Source organism: Meles meles, chromosome 16, assembly GCF_922984935.1.
Source record: "Meles meles chromosome 16, mMelMel3.1 paternal haplotype, whole genome shotgun sequence".
Taxonomy (NCBI): Eukaryota; Metazoa; Chordata; class Mammalia; order Carnivora; family Mustelidae; genus Meles; species Meles meles.
In genome coordinates, this window is record NC_060081.1 from 32,448,915 (window position 1) to 32,464,575 (window position 15,661).

At 46.3% G+C, this 15,661-nt stretch overlaps 1 protein-coding gene across 1 annotated transcript in view; it reads left to right on the forward strand.

Moving 5' to 3' along the window:
• The first annotated feature begins 13,912 nt into the window (after positions 1–13,912).
• LOC123926583 overlaps positions 13,913–15,661 on the forward strand; it is a 31,720-nt gene continuing 29,971 nt past the window's right edge. Inside the window, exon 1 of the mRNA XM_045980537.1 lies at positions 13,913–14,056. Within this exon, the coding sequence (XP_045836493.1) occupies positions 13,913–14,056 (144 nt within the window). The remainder of the gene's footprint in view (positions 14,057–15,661) is intronic.

A 15,661-nucleotide genomic window follows, 5' to 3' on the forward strand; every position in this document is an offset into this window, starting at 1 on the left:
CTGTCGCGTGGCGACCATGGAACTCGCCGGCTGCGCCTGAGCGTGGATCAGGGCCCTGGTCTCGGGCTCCCTGGGAAGCATTAGATATGAAATGACTCTGACGATGTGGCCCAGAGATCGCAAGCGCAGAGCTTGGGACTACATGATCCAGTGAGAAAATATAAATGGAAAATCACTGGTGCTGAAATTTTATTGCCGCGTTATTTATCTTTGTTATCACTTTCTGAACACTTTTGTGCTTTTTGTTCATGGCAATGGGTAGAGGTGCTCCTACTTATGCTTTAAGCAGAGATTAGGAGGGAAAAATATTCCTCACAGCACCACAAAATACCAGATTAAGTTTCAGCCAGGCCTGTGATTTCTCTCATTACAATGAAATATCTAGAAATTGAAATACCAATAATAAAAGAAAAATGTTTGCTGTCCTTTTACACAGATAGTTCACGTGGTTTCCTAGTGATGCCACTTAGCATTTCTTATTAGGATAATAATGGTAAGAGCAGGGCTCCCAGAAAGCTGTGGCCTGGGACTTTGTGGCTCCGGTCTGAGCTGGTGGTGCAGGGACTGTGGGCGGCTTCCGAGTGGACAGCCGCTGGCTGCTGAGGGGGACCAGACCACGCAGACGCTGCCTGTGTCACTGACGGTAATTATGCCCATCTTTTACTTTTTCATAGAGCTGATTACTTTTAAGAGTCATAGTCTACATTCTTTGATTTAAAAAATTACATGTAATGTATATTAAAAGGGAAACTAATTTTGTTTATGAACTAAAAATATCCACTTAAAACATATGCATGCATAAACATATGTTTAAGTTTTAACAAAGGCTCAGGCTTCTTATGTTCATTCCTCATGCAGTGATTTCCTGCTGTGTTCAGAGGAAAAAGAAACACATTTTCCTTCTTGAATTCTCTGACTTGATTTTTTACAGTAATCGGTGATGCAGCAGCATCCCCTGTTCAGATGCAGAGTGAACGGCTGTTCTCCGAGGCCTGTGGACCAGAGCACCGAGGCAGGTACCTGGGAGCTTGTTAGAAATGAAAATTCTGTGGGTGCCGGGCTGGCTCAGTGGGTAGAACATGCCACTCTTGATCTTGGGGCTGTAAGTTAAAGCCCCATGTTGGGTATAGAGATTACTTAAAATCCTAAATAAATAAAGAAGGCAGAAATGCACATTTCTATCCCCTCCCTGTCCCCAAGCCTCAGGGCTCAGCGACCTGTGTCAACAGTGCTCACCTTCCAGGTGACTGACGAGGGCTTTGGAGGTGCAGAGGCCACCTTGCTATGACGCTTACAGTTGAATGTGGTTATACCATTGTTTGAGGTCAAATGCCTGGGTTCAAACCCAGAGTCACCCCCTCCATCTCCTAGCTCTGTGATCTCAGGATGTCATGTTTTCACTGGCTCACCCTCCGAGAATATTTTGTAGGGAGGATCAGCTGTGGGGGATGTTTTCAGTTGCTCTTGGGCCTACGTCCCATTCTTCGTTGGCCCCAGAGGGCCCCCTTCCCACCGTGCCACCTAGCCCAGCAGTCGGACAGATCTTCTAGGAGGAAGAAACCCAGGTTTGTACTGTGGCCAACGATGTTCAAGAGCCGCTGTCTAAGTGTAAGTCAGAGGTGTGGGTAACTGCTTGCGGAGGAAGTTTACTGCCTCAGGAACGAGATAAAATCTTGACCCGGAATAGAGGAAGGGATGGATCTCAAGATAAAGCAAGTGAGAAACGTCAGTCTCCATGGCAGTGGGTTCGGGCTGCTGCTTGGGAGCCCGATGATGGCAGATGGCATGGTCCACAAATGGTCAGAATGATATTCCCCATCCCACAGGTCCTTATAGACTCTGGGGTCAGGGGCTGGCAGGTGGTGGCAAGAACGGAAAGGCTTTGCTACTGTCTGGGACAAGGCAAGTCTCCTTCCTCTCTGGGAGAGAGAATGCTCCACGGCATGTGTTTCCAATTCACAGGGCAGGTCTTGGTGTGTGGGAATTGCTGAAAACAAGAAGCCAAGGTTGCTTACTGGTTCTGTACAGTAGCTGTGCTTGGGAACTCCCCTGGACCCCAGAGTGGCCATGTGCTAACCCAGTGCTCATCTCGAGGAGCCCGGGGAGGCTCTCCTGGAGGACAGGGGATGATGGTGGTGCTAATGATGATTGAGGCGGGCCAGGAGCAGACAGCCAAGAAAGAACTCCTGAGACATTTTTGGTGTTAAAAAAAAAGGTGTTTTTATTAAAGCACAGGGGCAGGACCCGTGGGCCGAAAGAGTTGCCCTGGGATTATGAGGAGTGACTGATTATATACTTTCAAGTTGGGGGACAGATAGAGATAAAGGATATTTCCAGAAGGCTGTTCATGTGTCAGAGATTTCCAGGATCCTGTACATCTGGGTGTTGTCAAGCTAAGGTTGCTTTCTGCCTCTAACCAAGCTTCAGCAGGAAGGCAGCTGGGAGTTCTGGGGGAATGTCATACTCTACCTGTCTCAGGTGTTTATCAGCGAGCGATAAGTGCTAAGGAAATTTATTTTTAATCCACATTTATTTATTTATTTATTTATTTTGCCTTTGTTCTCCACATCAGTGATGATGTTGGCAGCTAATGCTTCCTGGTTGGTCATCGCGAGCCAGAGGCTCAGCAAAGGGTCTGATCCACCCTGTCCTCATAGAAAACCCCGTGGGGTAGGTCCTGCTCTCCATCCCTGGCTTCAGGTCAGGGACATGAGGCATCAAGAGGCTGTATAACTTGTCCCTGTCATGCCGTCGCCAGCTGCCCTGGGGTCTCGGTGTTAACACCTCCAGGCCCCACGTGTTTCAAGGTTGTATGATGTATCTAATGTCATTCCACCTTTCAGACCACTCTATGAGGGGGTGGGGATTATCCCATTCTTTCTAGTTTGGCACTTAGGTGATGGGCCTGCAGTGACACGGGGGTGGGGTGGCAGGCGGGCTGTGGCAGGGGGCATGAGCATGCTGTTTGGGAGAGGGTCTCGGCTGGTAGAGGAGAGGTCGGGTGAGCGGCCATAGATGTGAGGCCCCATCCCTGGAGCTGGGATTTCATTTGGAAGGACCTGGGTGGCCACAGACCATACTGGATGTGTGTGGGTGAGATTCGTCTCTGGTACTGGATGTGTGTGGGTGAGATTCGTCTCTGGTGTGGAGGCAAGTTTGGGGTGAGCGAGGAGAGCAGAGGGCATGCGGACCCAGCAGGGCTGAGGTGCCGGCTTGGCAGGGCCCAGGGGCTGATGAAGCCTGTGCAGTTCTGGAAGAGCAGGTGCCCTGGCAGCTTCTCCAGGGCGTGCAGGCACGGAGGGAGGCGGCTGCACCACCTGAGGCGGGGAGTACGGGGGTGGGCATGGGGGGCCAGCGGCTCCCTCACTCTCTCATCTGCTGGCAGTCCCGCAGATGGGCCTCCGCTGCTGGGAGTGGCCAGCGGTGATACCGCGCCTCACTTTCCTGGGTTAGAGACAGGGAGTTGTGCGGTGGCCGCTCAAGCAGCTGGCCTGCCTTGTGAGCGGGGCGCCAGGTGCCGCACAGGCTCAGGCCTGGGGGGAAGAGGTGTGGCGAGGCACCTGCTGGCGGCCCAGCAGTGAGGCCAGAGGCCAGCGCGGGCTACTCGGCGCGCTGGAAGTGCTGGCTGTCTTCTCGGAGGGGAGACGGGGGTCGCACAGAGTCCCCCGGGAGCCAGCCCTGAGCAGCGGCTGTCGTGCTGGTGGGAACATGTTGACAGTGCATGGCCCAGCGCGGAGCATGCCCCCTGGCCAGCCCTGGTGCCCCCGTGTCCGGCTACTGCGCTCGAGGATGCAGCTGGGAGCCGGCGCGGGGTCGGGGCGAGCGTGCGAGCGGGGTAGCCGGCACACCCAGTGCGACTCTCTTCCTGACCGTGTTACTGGCCAAACGCACAGAGGAGGCGCGTCTACGCAGCGAGGAACTCGCGGATTAAGTGGTTCTCCCAGAAGCAGACTGACCCAGTTATTGCCAGAATTGCTCGCAGGGAGCTGGAAGTAGTTTCAAAGAAGGAACAGCGTCAGAAAAGCTCTCGAGTGGGAGGAAGAGCCGTGGTCAGGAGCACGGTTGCGTCAGCGGTGCGAACTGCTGGCCGCCGATCTCCCGGGAGGTGAGGGCCTCTCTGGGGAGGCGACCCCCACGGCTCAGGAAAGCCCCGCCGTGGCCTCCTGCAGTCCGTGTGCGCCCATAAAACGTGCAGACTCATTTCTTTTACCCCAACTGCTTGCAATAAGCTCGGGGTTGACATCCGCCTCTCTGAGGAAAATAGGACACTGAACCATAAAATGATTTTTTTTAATTTATTTATTTTCAGCGTAACAGTATTCATTGTTTTTGCACCACACCCAGTGCTCCATGCAGTACGTGCCCTCACTATTACCCACCACCTGGTTCCACAACCTCCCATCCCCCGCCCCTTCAAAACCCTCAGGTGGTTTTTCAGAGTCCATAGTCTCTCATGGTTCATTTCCCCTTCCAATTTCCCTCAACTCCCTTCTCCTCTCCATCTCCCCATGTCCTCCATTTTAATTGTTATGCTCCACAAATAAGTGAAACCATATGATACTTGACTTTCTCTGCTTGACTTATTTCGCTCAGCATAATCTCTTCCAATCCCGTCCATGTTGCTACAAAAGTTGGGTATTCATCTTTTCGGATGGAGGCATAATACTCCATCGTGTATATGGACCACATCTTCCTTATCCATTCGTCTGTTGAAGGGCATCTTGGTTCTTTCCACAGTTTGGCGACCATGGCCATTGCTGCTATAAACACTGGGGTACAGATGGCTCTTCTTTTCACTACATCTGTCTCTTTGGGGTAAATACCCAGCAGTGCATTTGCAGGGTCATAAGGAAGCTCTATTTTGAATTTCTTAACGAATCTCCACATTGTTCTCCAAAGTGGCTACACCAACTTGCATTCCCACCAACAGTGTAAGAGGGTTCCCCTTTCTCCACATCCTCTCCAACACACGTTGTTTCCTGTCTTGCTAGTTCTGGCCATTCTAACTGGTATAAGGTGATATCTCAATGTGGTTTTAATTTGAATCTCCCTGATGGCTAGTGATGATGAACATTTTTTCATGTGTCTGATAGCCATTTGTATGTCTTCATTGGAGAAGTGTCTGTTCATATCTTCTGCCCATTTTTTGATATCATTATCTGTTTTGTGTGTGTTGAGTTTGAGGAGTTCTTTATAAATCCTGGATATCAACCTTTTGTCTGTACTGTCATTGGCAAATATCTTCTCCCATTCTGTGGGTTGCCTCTTTGTTTTGTTGACTGCTTCCTTTGCTGTGCAGAAGCTTTTGATCTTGATGAAGTCCCAAAAGTTCATTTTCACTTTTGTTTCCTTTGCCTTTGGAGACATACCTTGAAAGAAGTTACTGTGGCTGATATCGAAGAGGTTACTGCCTATGTTCTCCTCTAGATTCTGATGGATTCCTGTCTCACATTGAGGTATTTTATCCATTTTGAGTTTATCTTTGTGTACGGTGTAAGAGAATGGTCGAGTTTCATTCTTCTACATATAGCTGTCCAGTTTTCCCAGCACCATTTATTGAAGAGACTATTTTCCACTGTATATTTTTTCCTGTTTTGTCAAAGATTATTTGACCACAGAGTTGAGGGTCCATATCTGGGCTCTCCACTCTGTTCCACTGGTCTATGTGTCTGTTTTTATGCCAGTACCACGCTGTCTTGGGGATCACAGCATTGCAGTAAAGCTTGAAATCAGGTAACGTGATGCTGCCAGTTTTGTTTTTGTTTTTCAACATTTCATTAGCAACTGGGATCTCTTCTGATTCCATACAAATTTTAGGATTATTTGCTCCAGCTCTTTGAAAAATACCGATGGAATTATGATTGGAATGGCGTTAAAAGTATAGATTGCTCTAGGCAGTATAGACATTTTAACAATGTTTATTATTCCGATCCAAGACCATGGCATGGTCTTCCGTCTTTTTGTGTCCTCTTCAATTTCTTTCATGGGTGTTCTGTAGTTCCTCGAGTATAGATCCTTTACCTCTTTGGTTAGGTTTATTCCCAGGTATCTTATGGCTCTTGGTGCTATAGTAAATGGAATCGATTCTCTATTTTCCCTTTCTGTATTTTCATTGTTAGTGTATGAGAAAGCCACTGATTTCTTACATTGACTTTGTATCCTGCCACGTTACTGAAATGCTGTATGAGTTCTAGTAGTTTGGGGGTGGAGTCTTTGGGGTTTTCCATATAAAGAATCATGTCATCTGAGAAGAGAGAGACTTTGACTTCTTCCTTGCCAATTGGATACCTTTTATATCTCTTTGTTGTCTGACTGCTGTTGCTAGGACTTCTAATACTGTGTTGAACAAGAGTGGTGAGAGTGGGAATCCTTGTCGTGTTCCTGATCTCAATGGGAAGGCTGTGAGCTTTTTCCCATTGAGGATGATATTTGCTGTGGGTCTTTCATAGATGGATTTTTTATGAAGTTCAGGAATGTTCCCTCTATCCCTTTACTTTGAAGCGTTTTAATCAAGAACGGATGCTGGATTTTGTCAAATGCTTTTTCTGCATCAATTGAGAGGACCATGTGGTTCTTCTCTCTTCCCTTATTGATTTGTTCTGTTACATTGATTGATTTGCAATTGTTGAACCATCCTTGTAACCCAGGGATGAATCCCACCTGGTCATGGTGGATAATCTTTTTAATGTGCTGCTGGATCCTGTTTACTAGGGTCTTGTTGAGAATCTTAGCATCCATATTCATCAGTGATATTGGTCTGAAATTCTCCTTTTTGGTAGGGTCTTTGCCTGGTTTGGGGATCAGGGTAATGCTGGCTTCATATAAAGAGTCTGGAAGTTTTCCTTCTGCTTCAATTTTTTGAAACAGCTGCAGGAGAGTTGGTGTGATTTCTTCTTTGAAAGTTTGGTAGAATTTCCCAGGGAATCCGTCAGGTCCTGGGCTCTTGTTTTTTTGGGAGGTTTTTGATTGCTGCTTCAATCTCGTTACTAGATATCGGTCTATTCAGGTTGTCAGTTTCTTCCTGGTTCAATTTTGGGAGTTTATAGTTTTCCAGGAATGCATCCAGTTCATCTAGGTTGCTTAGCTTATTGGCACATAACTGTTGGTAATTTCTGATGATTATTTCTATTTCCTTGGTGTTAGTTGTGACCTCTCCCTTTTCATTCATAACTTTATTAATTTGGGCTTTCTCTCTTTTCTTTTGGATTAGTGTGACCAATGGTTCATCGATCTTATTGATTCTTTCAAAAAACCAGCTTCTAGTTTCATTGATAGATTCTACTGTATCTCTGGCTTCTACCTCATTGATCTCTGCTCTAATCTTGATTGTTTCCCTTCTTGTGGGTGGAGTTGGTTTGATTTGTTGTTGATTCTCCAGTTCTTTATGGTGTAGAGACAGCTGCTGTATCTGGATTTTTCAGTTTTTTTGAGGGAGGCTTGGATGGCTATGTATTTCCCCCTTAGAACCGCCTTTGCTGTATCCCATAGGTTTTGGACCGAGTGTCTTCATTCTCATTGGTTTCCACGAGTTGCTTAAGTTCTTCTTTGATCTCCTGGTTGATCCAAGCATTCTTAAGCAAGGTGGTCTTTAGCTTCCAGGTGTTTGAGTTCCTTCCAAACTTTTCCTTGTGATTGAGCTCCAGTTTCAAAGCATTGTGATCTGAGAATATGCAGGGAATAATCTCAGTGTTTTGGTGTCAGTTGAGTCTTGCTTTGTGGCTGATTATGTGGTCTATTCTGGAGAAGGTTCCATGTGCACTAGAGAAGAATGAGTATTCGGTTGTTTTAGGGTAGAATATTCTGTATATAGCTATGAGGTCCATCTGGTCCAATGTTTCATTCAATGCTCTTTATTAATTTTCTGCTTCGATGATCTGTCTATTACTGAGAGAGGCATGTTAAGAACTCCTACTATTAATGTATTCATATCAATATGACTCTTTACCTTGATTAATAGTTTTCTTATGTAATTGGCTGCTCCCATATTGGGGGCGTAGATATTTACAATTGTTAGATCATCTTGGTGGATAGTCCCTTTAAGAATTATGTAGTGTCCTTCTGTACCTCTGACTACAGTCTTTACTTTAAAATCTAATTTATCTGATATGAGAGTGGCTACCCAGGCCTTCTTTTGAGGCCCATTGGCATGAAAGATGCTTCTCCATCCCTTCACTTTCAGTCTGGGTGTATCTTTAGGTTCAAAATGAGTCTCCGGCAGACAACATGTGGATGGGTCCTGTCGTTTTATCCAATCTGCAACCCTGTGTTGTTTTATGGGCGCATTTAGGCCGTTCGCATTGAGAGTGATTATTGTCAGATACGTTTTTATTGATATCGTGTTACCTTTGAAGTCTTTCTGTCTGTAGATTGTCTCTATATTCCTGCTCAATGATGTTCTTAGGATTTTTTTCTCTTTTATAGAATGCCCCTTAATATTCCCTGCAGTGTCGGCTTGGTGGTTGCATAGTCTTTCAGGCCTTGCCGGTCTTGGAAATTCTTTATCTCTCCATCCATTTTGAATGTCAGTCTTGCTGGATAAAGTATTCTTGGCTGCATGTTCTTCTCATTTAGTGCCCTGATATATTTTGCCAGCCCTTCCTGGCTTGCCAGGTCTCTGTGGACAGGTCTGACGTTATTCTAATGGGCTTTCCTCTGTATGTAAGGAGCCTCTTTGTCCTAGCTGCTTTCAAGAGGGTCTGCCTACAATTATAGTTCTTCATTCTAACTATCAGGTGTCGCGAGGACTTTCGAGAATCTATCATTTTAGGGGGAAAACGTTCTGCCTCTAGTACATGAACACTCTTTCCATTCGTGAGATTGGGAAAATTTTCATAGACAACTTGTTCCACTACATCTTCTAGACTTCTTTCTTTCTCCTCCCCTTCAGGGTTTCCAATAATTCTGATGTTGGAACGTTTTATGGCATCATTTATTTCCCTGATTCTGTTTTCGTGGCTTCTGAGCTGTTTGTTCCAGGCTTCCTCCTGATCCTTTCTGTCTATCTGTTTGTCCTCCAGATCACTAATTCTATCTTCTGTCTCAGTTACCCTAGCTTTTATAGAATTTAGATTAAATTGGAATTCATTGAGAGCATTTTGAACATCATCCCTGGTGGCTTTGAGTTCTGCCCTAACATTGTGAACATCATCCCTGGTGGCTTTCAGTTCTGCCCTAATCAATTCCATTTGGTCATCCATGGCTTTCTCCAACCTAGCTATTGCCTGGAAAATTGTTAGCCTGAATTCCTTTTGCAACATATTGTCTATGTCGATAGCCATTAGCTCTGTTGCAGAAGGTCCATCCTCTGTATTTTTCTTCTGATGGGCATTCCTTCTCCTAGTCATTTTGCTGAGAGCTGACTGAACAGATGCAGCTGGATGTGTCGACTGTGATGCAGTCAAGGTGCACCCTCGAACGCTTCTGTGCAATCAATTTTCCCCACCAAAACAAGAGAAAAAAGAAAACAAAAAGAAAAAGAAAAAGAGAGAGAGAGGGAGGGAAAAAAAGGGAAGATAAAAGAGAAGGCTCAGCCCAAATGGGGCCCAAGGTAAGATTTATGAAGTATACAAACAAAAACAGACAAACAAAAAGACTGATAAAATTATATGAGAGGGAAATATATATATATATATATATATATATATATATATATATATATATATATATCAGCAAAAAAAAGGAAGAACCCCGTCAAAAAGAACCCCAAGTATAAGATTTGTATATTATCAGGACAAACACAAATACACAGAAACACTGGTGGAAGGAAAAGATGGGGGAGTGGTTATAAAATCTCAGTGTGGGCGAGAAAGGTTATTTTGATTCTTCCTGGATGTATCTTGATGTCTTTGTTAAGGGACTCAACTTTCCTAAGATAAAGGGGGATTAAAAATTGGTTTGCCTATAGGGATAGCATTGATTGGGGAAAGGGGATTGCCTTGAATTTTAACTCTATATGTATATTAGAAAATAAAAATTAAAAAATAATAAACTAGACTAAACTCAATTAAAATTTTTAAAAAATTAAAAAAATAGAAAAGCAAAAGAAAAACACGGGTGTATGTATCAAAAAGTTCAGATTAGAAGGTTATTAAGGAATTTGATGTACTGGACAACTCACTCTGATGGTAAATAGGTTAAAAAATTATCTGTATGTATAAAAAATGAACCAGAATAGTGGTAAAGAGTTTAAAATAAAAGTTGTATTTATGAAGTAGTGGTGGTTGTTCTCTTGTTGTCGTCTTTTTTTTTTTTTTCTTCCTTCCTGGTTGGTTTTCTGGGGGAGGGGCCTGCCACGTGTGTTTTCAGTCAATGATATTCCCTGAGTTAGGTCCTCCTGCCCCCCTCAAGGGGTGGGCTCTGAGGAAACCGTTTTGTTTTGGGGGGGGTCTTTTGTTCTCTGGAGGTTTTTATGTTTGTTCATCTGTTTTCTCTCACCTTGAGAGCTTTTGATGGTTTTTGGAGGTTTAGAGGAGAGCAGACTGCACCCCGACCTCCCTCTCAGAGAGAAGCCTCAGAATGCTCTGCAGAGCTGCTGGCAGAGTAGGTTCCAAGTGATGGTCCCTGGGGATGCAGGATCTCATCTTTGTACCCAAAACCATGGCAGCGGCATCTGTCTGGGCAGCTCCAGACCGCCAGAGAGGTTCCAAGCAGCGATCGCACACTGAGGTTTTTCCCACTGGCCTGGGCTGGGAGTGCCTGGTTTTTCCCAGTCCGAGACCTCCAGGCTGGCGCCTGTGAGCACCTCTCCCAGGGGAGGGTGTGGGCGCTCGCCTCTCAGGCTCTGATCCCTTGGCCTGGGTCTAAGAGCAACAGGCTAATGCCTGCATGCACCTCTCTCAGGGAGGGTGTGGAGCGTGGGCGTCTCAGGAACGCCTTCTGGCGAGGCTCCCAGCCCCTCACAGGAGCTGGACCCCAGGCGTTCTGGGGCACAGTGGAGGCTCAGGCACGCTGGTGGCTCAGGGACCAAGACCTGGTTTCTCCGCCACACTCTCTCTGGCTCAGCACCAGGGGAGGCTGTCCTGGGTCCGGGGACTTAAGCCCCTGTCCCTAACCCCCCCGATTCCCATAGTTTTCCCCCGTGATCCTTTGCTCTTTGTTGAGGGCTTTCAACCAGACTCCAAGTTAATGCTGGTCCCCAGACACAGGGCACTCTCGCATTGGGGTATTACTTTCCAATCGGTCACTTCTGGTGGCTCCCTCCCCCTTTTGTTTATCTTCTGATATCAGTCCGACGTTTCCACTCTGCTTTACCTGCCCACTGGTGTCTTCTGCTCCTGTAGAGATCCAGACGTGTATAATTCTGATCTCAGGCTGATTTCATGGGTGATTGGAGTTCTTTGGTAGGTAATCAGCTCACTTTAGGGTCCAGGTTGAAATGGCGCCTCCTCCTACTTCCCCACCATCTTGACTCCACAAAGAATACATTTTTTAAAAAAGATTTTATTTATTTTTTTGACAGAGATCACAAGTAGGCAGAAAGGCAGAGAAAGAGGAAGGGCAGCAGGCTCCCCAGTGAGCAGGGAGCCCAATATGGGGCTCGATCCCAGGACCCTGAGATCATGACCTGAGCTGGAGGCAGAGGCTTAACCCACTGAGCCACCCAGATACCCCCAAGGAATACATCTTTAAACACATATAGAAAAAAGTGGGGTGCCTGGGTGGCTCAGTTGCTTAAGCGTCTGCCTTGGCTCAGGTCACCATCCTGGGGTCCTGGGATTAAGCCCCGTGTCTGGCTCTCTGCTCAGTGGCAAGTCTGCTTCCCCCTCTCCCTTTGCTCCTCCCCCTCTCTCCTCTCTCCTCTCTCTCTCACTCTCTCTCAAATAAATAAATAAAATCCTTTTTAAAAAGTGTTTGTCAAATTGTACATACGTGTTCTAAGAACCAAAACTATACCTCCACCCCTAACCTTAGAACTCCAGGCTGGCATATGCTAGTAACCTGCCACGTGAGGTGTGCTCAGCCTATCAAGTATCATTCTTTATAATCTTTATAGTGACTGCAAAGTCTTTCATAATATGGACATATCATGTGTTATTTAACCACTTGCTTGATGATGGGCTGAGAATTTTACTTTGGCTGCCCCAGTGGATTGAAAATTCTGTAAGGTGACATACCATAATTGTGTTTTTCAAAAACAGTGCCTGCTATTCAATAGTTAGTTAATTGAATTGATCTTCCAAATTAACATTCCTACTGTAGGGGCTTGATTAGCCAGAGGAACTGTAAACCCCGGATATAGGGGCGGGCCAGGCCAGATAGCCATATCCAATTAGTGGGGTGTGCCTATATTAACTGTGGTGAGTTGAAATCTCATTGGCCACCTGTGTGTGGGCCGGGCTCAACCACCTCTATAAAGGTTAGTCTGTGAGGCTGGGTGGGGTAGGAGGAGTTCATATAGCCGTTGGAGAAGTAGGAGGAGTTAGAATGGCAGTTAGAATAGCAGTTAGAATAGCCGTTAGGGTAGCCTTTGGGAGCCATTAGGGTAGTCATAGGAGTGATAGCGTCCAGGTCATCGGGAGCAGCGCTGCCCCAAGCCACGGCCCCGCCGCCAGTGGCCTCGCCGCCCCCAGCTGCAGCCCCATGGCGACCAGCCTCGCTGCCTCCAGCAGCTTCGCCGCCCCCAGCTGCGGCCCCGCTGCCAGCGGCCTTGCCGCTCCGAGCCACGACCAGGGCTGGAGTGGACTGGTCCAGAGCGGCCTTGCCAGAGCGGCGTCATTCCAGGGAGCGGCCTCGTCCAGAGCGGCCTCTTCATCGTCGGAAGAGGCATCGTCCAGTGTGTGGCCTCGTCCAGGGAGTGGGCCTTGTTGGAATGGCATCATGGGGAGCAGAGTCTGTGTCATCGGGGTTGTCGTCCTTGTCATCCTCGCCCAGAGCAGCAGTGGCAGCGGCGCCACCTCAAGCGGCACCGCCCCGTCGTCCACCGCCCAGAGTGGGTCTGTGGTATGGTGAGGGTGAGGCAGGGAGCCTCCAGGAGGGACCCCAGCGACTGGGAGGCGGTGGTCCCCAGCAAGACTCGGGCACCTACCGGTCAGTTTGGTTTCTAATGCAGGTTGGTTTCTAATGCAGGTTGGTTTCTAATGCAGGTTGGTTTCTAATGCAGTTTGGTTCCTGATGCATGACGTGAAATAAAACTTTGCTTGATTTTCGCTTTGTGTCAGTCTCGTTCCTTTGATCACGGACCCTAACACTATAAGAAAAAAAAAATACTCTGGCCAGTTTTATTCATCTTTAGTATAGCATAAGTTGATTCTTTATAAAATTTGTTTACAGTGAATTAACCATAGAGAATCCAGTTAACTCTGGGTGTAATGACATAATAAATCTTCTAGAAAATGAGACTATGGATTTTGGAGTTGAGTGATCCTCTAAGATCATTTAATTTCCCCGAGTGACTTCTCTGTTTCAATGTTATAGCAACTAAGAAATGTGTCAAACTTTGGAATTAGGAAACCATATATAATCACATTTCCTGAGAGTATCTGTACTTAGGATAGCCTAGCTTTCCTAAATGTACTTGTCTCAGTATTCTAATTTGTGATTGGGAACTTATGACAGCATGCCTGGACCTCTAGGGAGTGACTGGTTCCAGAGAAGATGCTTGTAGGACAAGACAAGCCCTTTGGAGGGGCTGCTCCTTTGAAATCTTGCCTCCATACTCTCTATGCCAACTTGTCCAACCCAATCCGTGTAGGATGGTAAAGGAGGTCTTCCCGAGCGTTGGCTGCGAAGGCAGAGCCCATGGGCAGCCTCAGGAAGGGGCCTCTGATGGACACATCTCAGAGAAGAGACCCAAGCCGCTCGCACATTGGCTGGGCCCTGTCAGGTTTACCTTGCAATGACCATTGTGATGTCATATGGAGTCACAACCTTGAGGGGTAATATTATTTGGCTGAGAGGGGCATGAGGCTGAGAAATGGCACCGATATGGGGGCTGGCCATGCCGCCTCCATCATATGTCAGCCTTTTACTACTATTTGGTTTCCTCGTTTGGGGGCTTTGGCTGCTCTTCTCTGGGAGACAGAGCAGGGAGCAGGTGGCAGCCAAGAGAGCCTCAGAGGTATGTGATGCAACCTTCCCTGGAAATCCACCGCTCCCCGTCCCTGCCTCTGAAGCCTTGGAAAGTCCTACATCTTGGTCCAGGGGAGAAACTGGGTGGGGGAAGAGGGGAGTTGAGAGAGTGCCTATGGATGTCTTCCTATAAGTGTAAATCATGCTCAATCCTGTTCCTTTCAGTTTATTTCAACAAACCTTGAGCTCCTATTCTATATGGTGGCGTACTAGACATTGAGGAAAAATAAAACCCCAACCCCACCCTCTAGGAGCTCTAGGCAAACCTGGGGAGACAGATGGATATATACATAATGAAAGAGAAAATGATAAGGGTTAATAGAAGTATAAATACTGCTGAAGAGGTTGGAGGCAGTCTTTTGAAGCAGGGGGATCTATAAAATGCCTCTGGGGGACCTCAGGTTTGAACTGTGCTTCAGAAGAAGGGAAGGGCTTTGAAGATGGATAGGGTGGATGGAAGAAAGTAGGGAAGACTTTCCAGATGGAAGGAATGGATTGGGGAAAAGCAGGGAAAACTGAAGAGTGTTGGATATGTTTGAAGAGAGGACACCTATGTAGTTGGAATGTAGAAGTAAAGGGAGGTCACTGTGAGAAAAATCTGGAAAATTGACAGAGGTGACATTGTAGAGGGCTTTCCATGCCAGGCTGAAGAGTTCGTATATATACATATTCATTCTATATGCAATTGAAAGATGTCAAGGGGTGTCTGGGTGGCTCAGTTGGTCTGTGACTCTTGATTTAGGCTCAGGTCATGATCTCAGGATTGTGAGATCAAGCCCTGCATCATGCCTTGTGCTCAGCAGGGAGTCTGGCTCTCTCCCTTCCTCCTTTCTCCCTCCCCTCCCCCTGCTCCACGCCCTTTCTCTCTCTCAAATAAATAAGTAAATCTTTTTAAAAAATGTCAAAGGTCTTTTTTTTTTTAGATTTTATTTATTTATTTGACAGACAGAGATCACAAGCAGGCAAAGAGGCAGGCAGAGAGAGAGGGGGAAGGAGGTTCCCTGCTGAGCAGAGTCCGATGTGGGGCTCCACCCCAGGACCCTGGGATGATGACCTGAGCCGAAGGCAGGGACTTTAACCCACTGAGCCACCCAGGTGCCCCGTCACATTTTTTTTTAAGAAAGCACATTTTTATATTATTTATTGTTTTAAAATTTTAATTGCAGTATAGTTAACATACAGTGTTATATTAGTTTCAGGTGTACAATATAGTAATTCAACAATTCTACATCACTCAGTGCTTATCAAGATAAGTGTACTCTTAATCCCTTTCACCCATCCCCCGCCACCCACCTCTGGTAACCATGTTTGTTCTCTGTAGTTAAGAGTCTGTCTTTTGGTTTCTCTCTTTACTTTTCCTTTGTTCCTTTGTTTTGTTTCTTAAATTCCACATGTGAGTGAAATTACATGGAATTTGTCTTTCTCTGACTAGCTTATTTCACCTAGCATTATACTCTCTAGATCCACCCATGTTGTTGCAAATGACAATGTTTCATTCATTTTTGTGACAGAATAATATTCCATTGTGTGTGTGTGTACATGTATATATGCATATGTATACATATACCACATATTCTTTATTTATTCATCTATC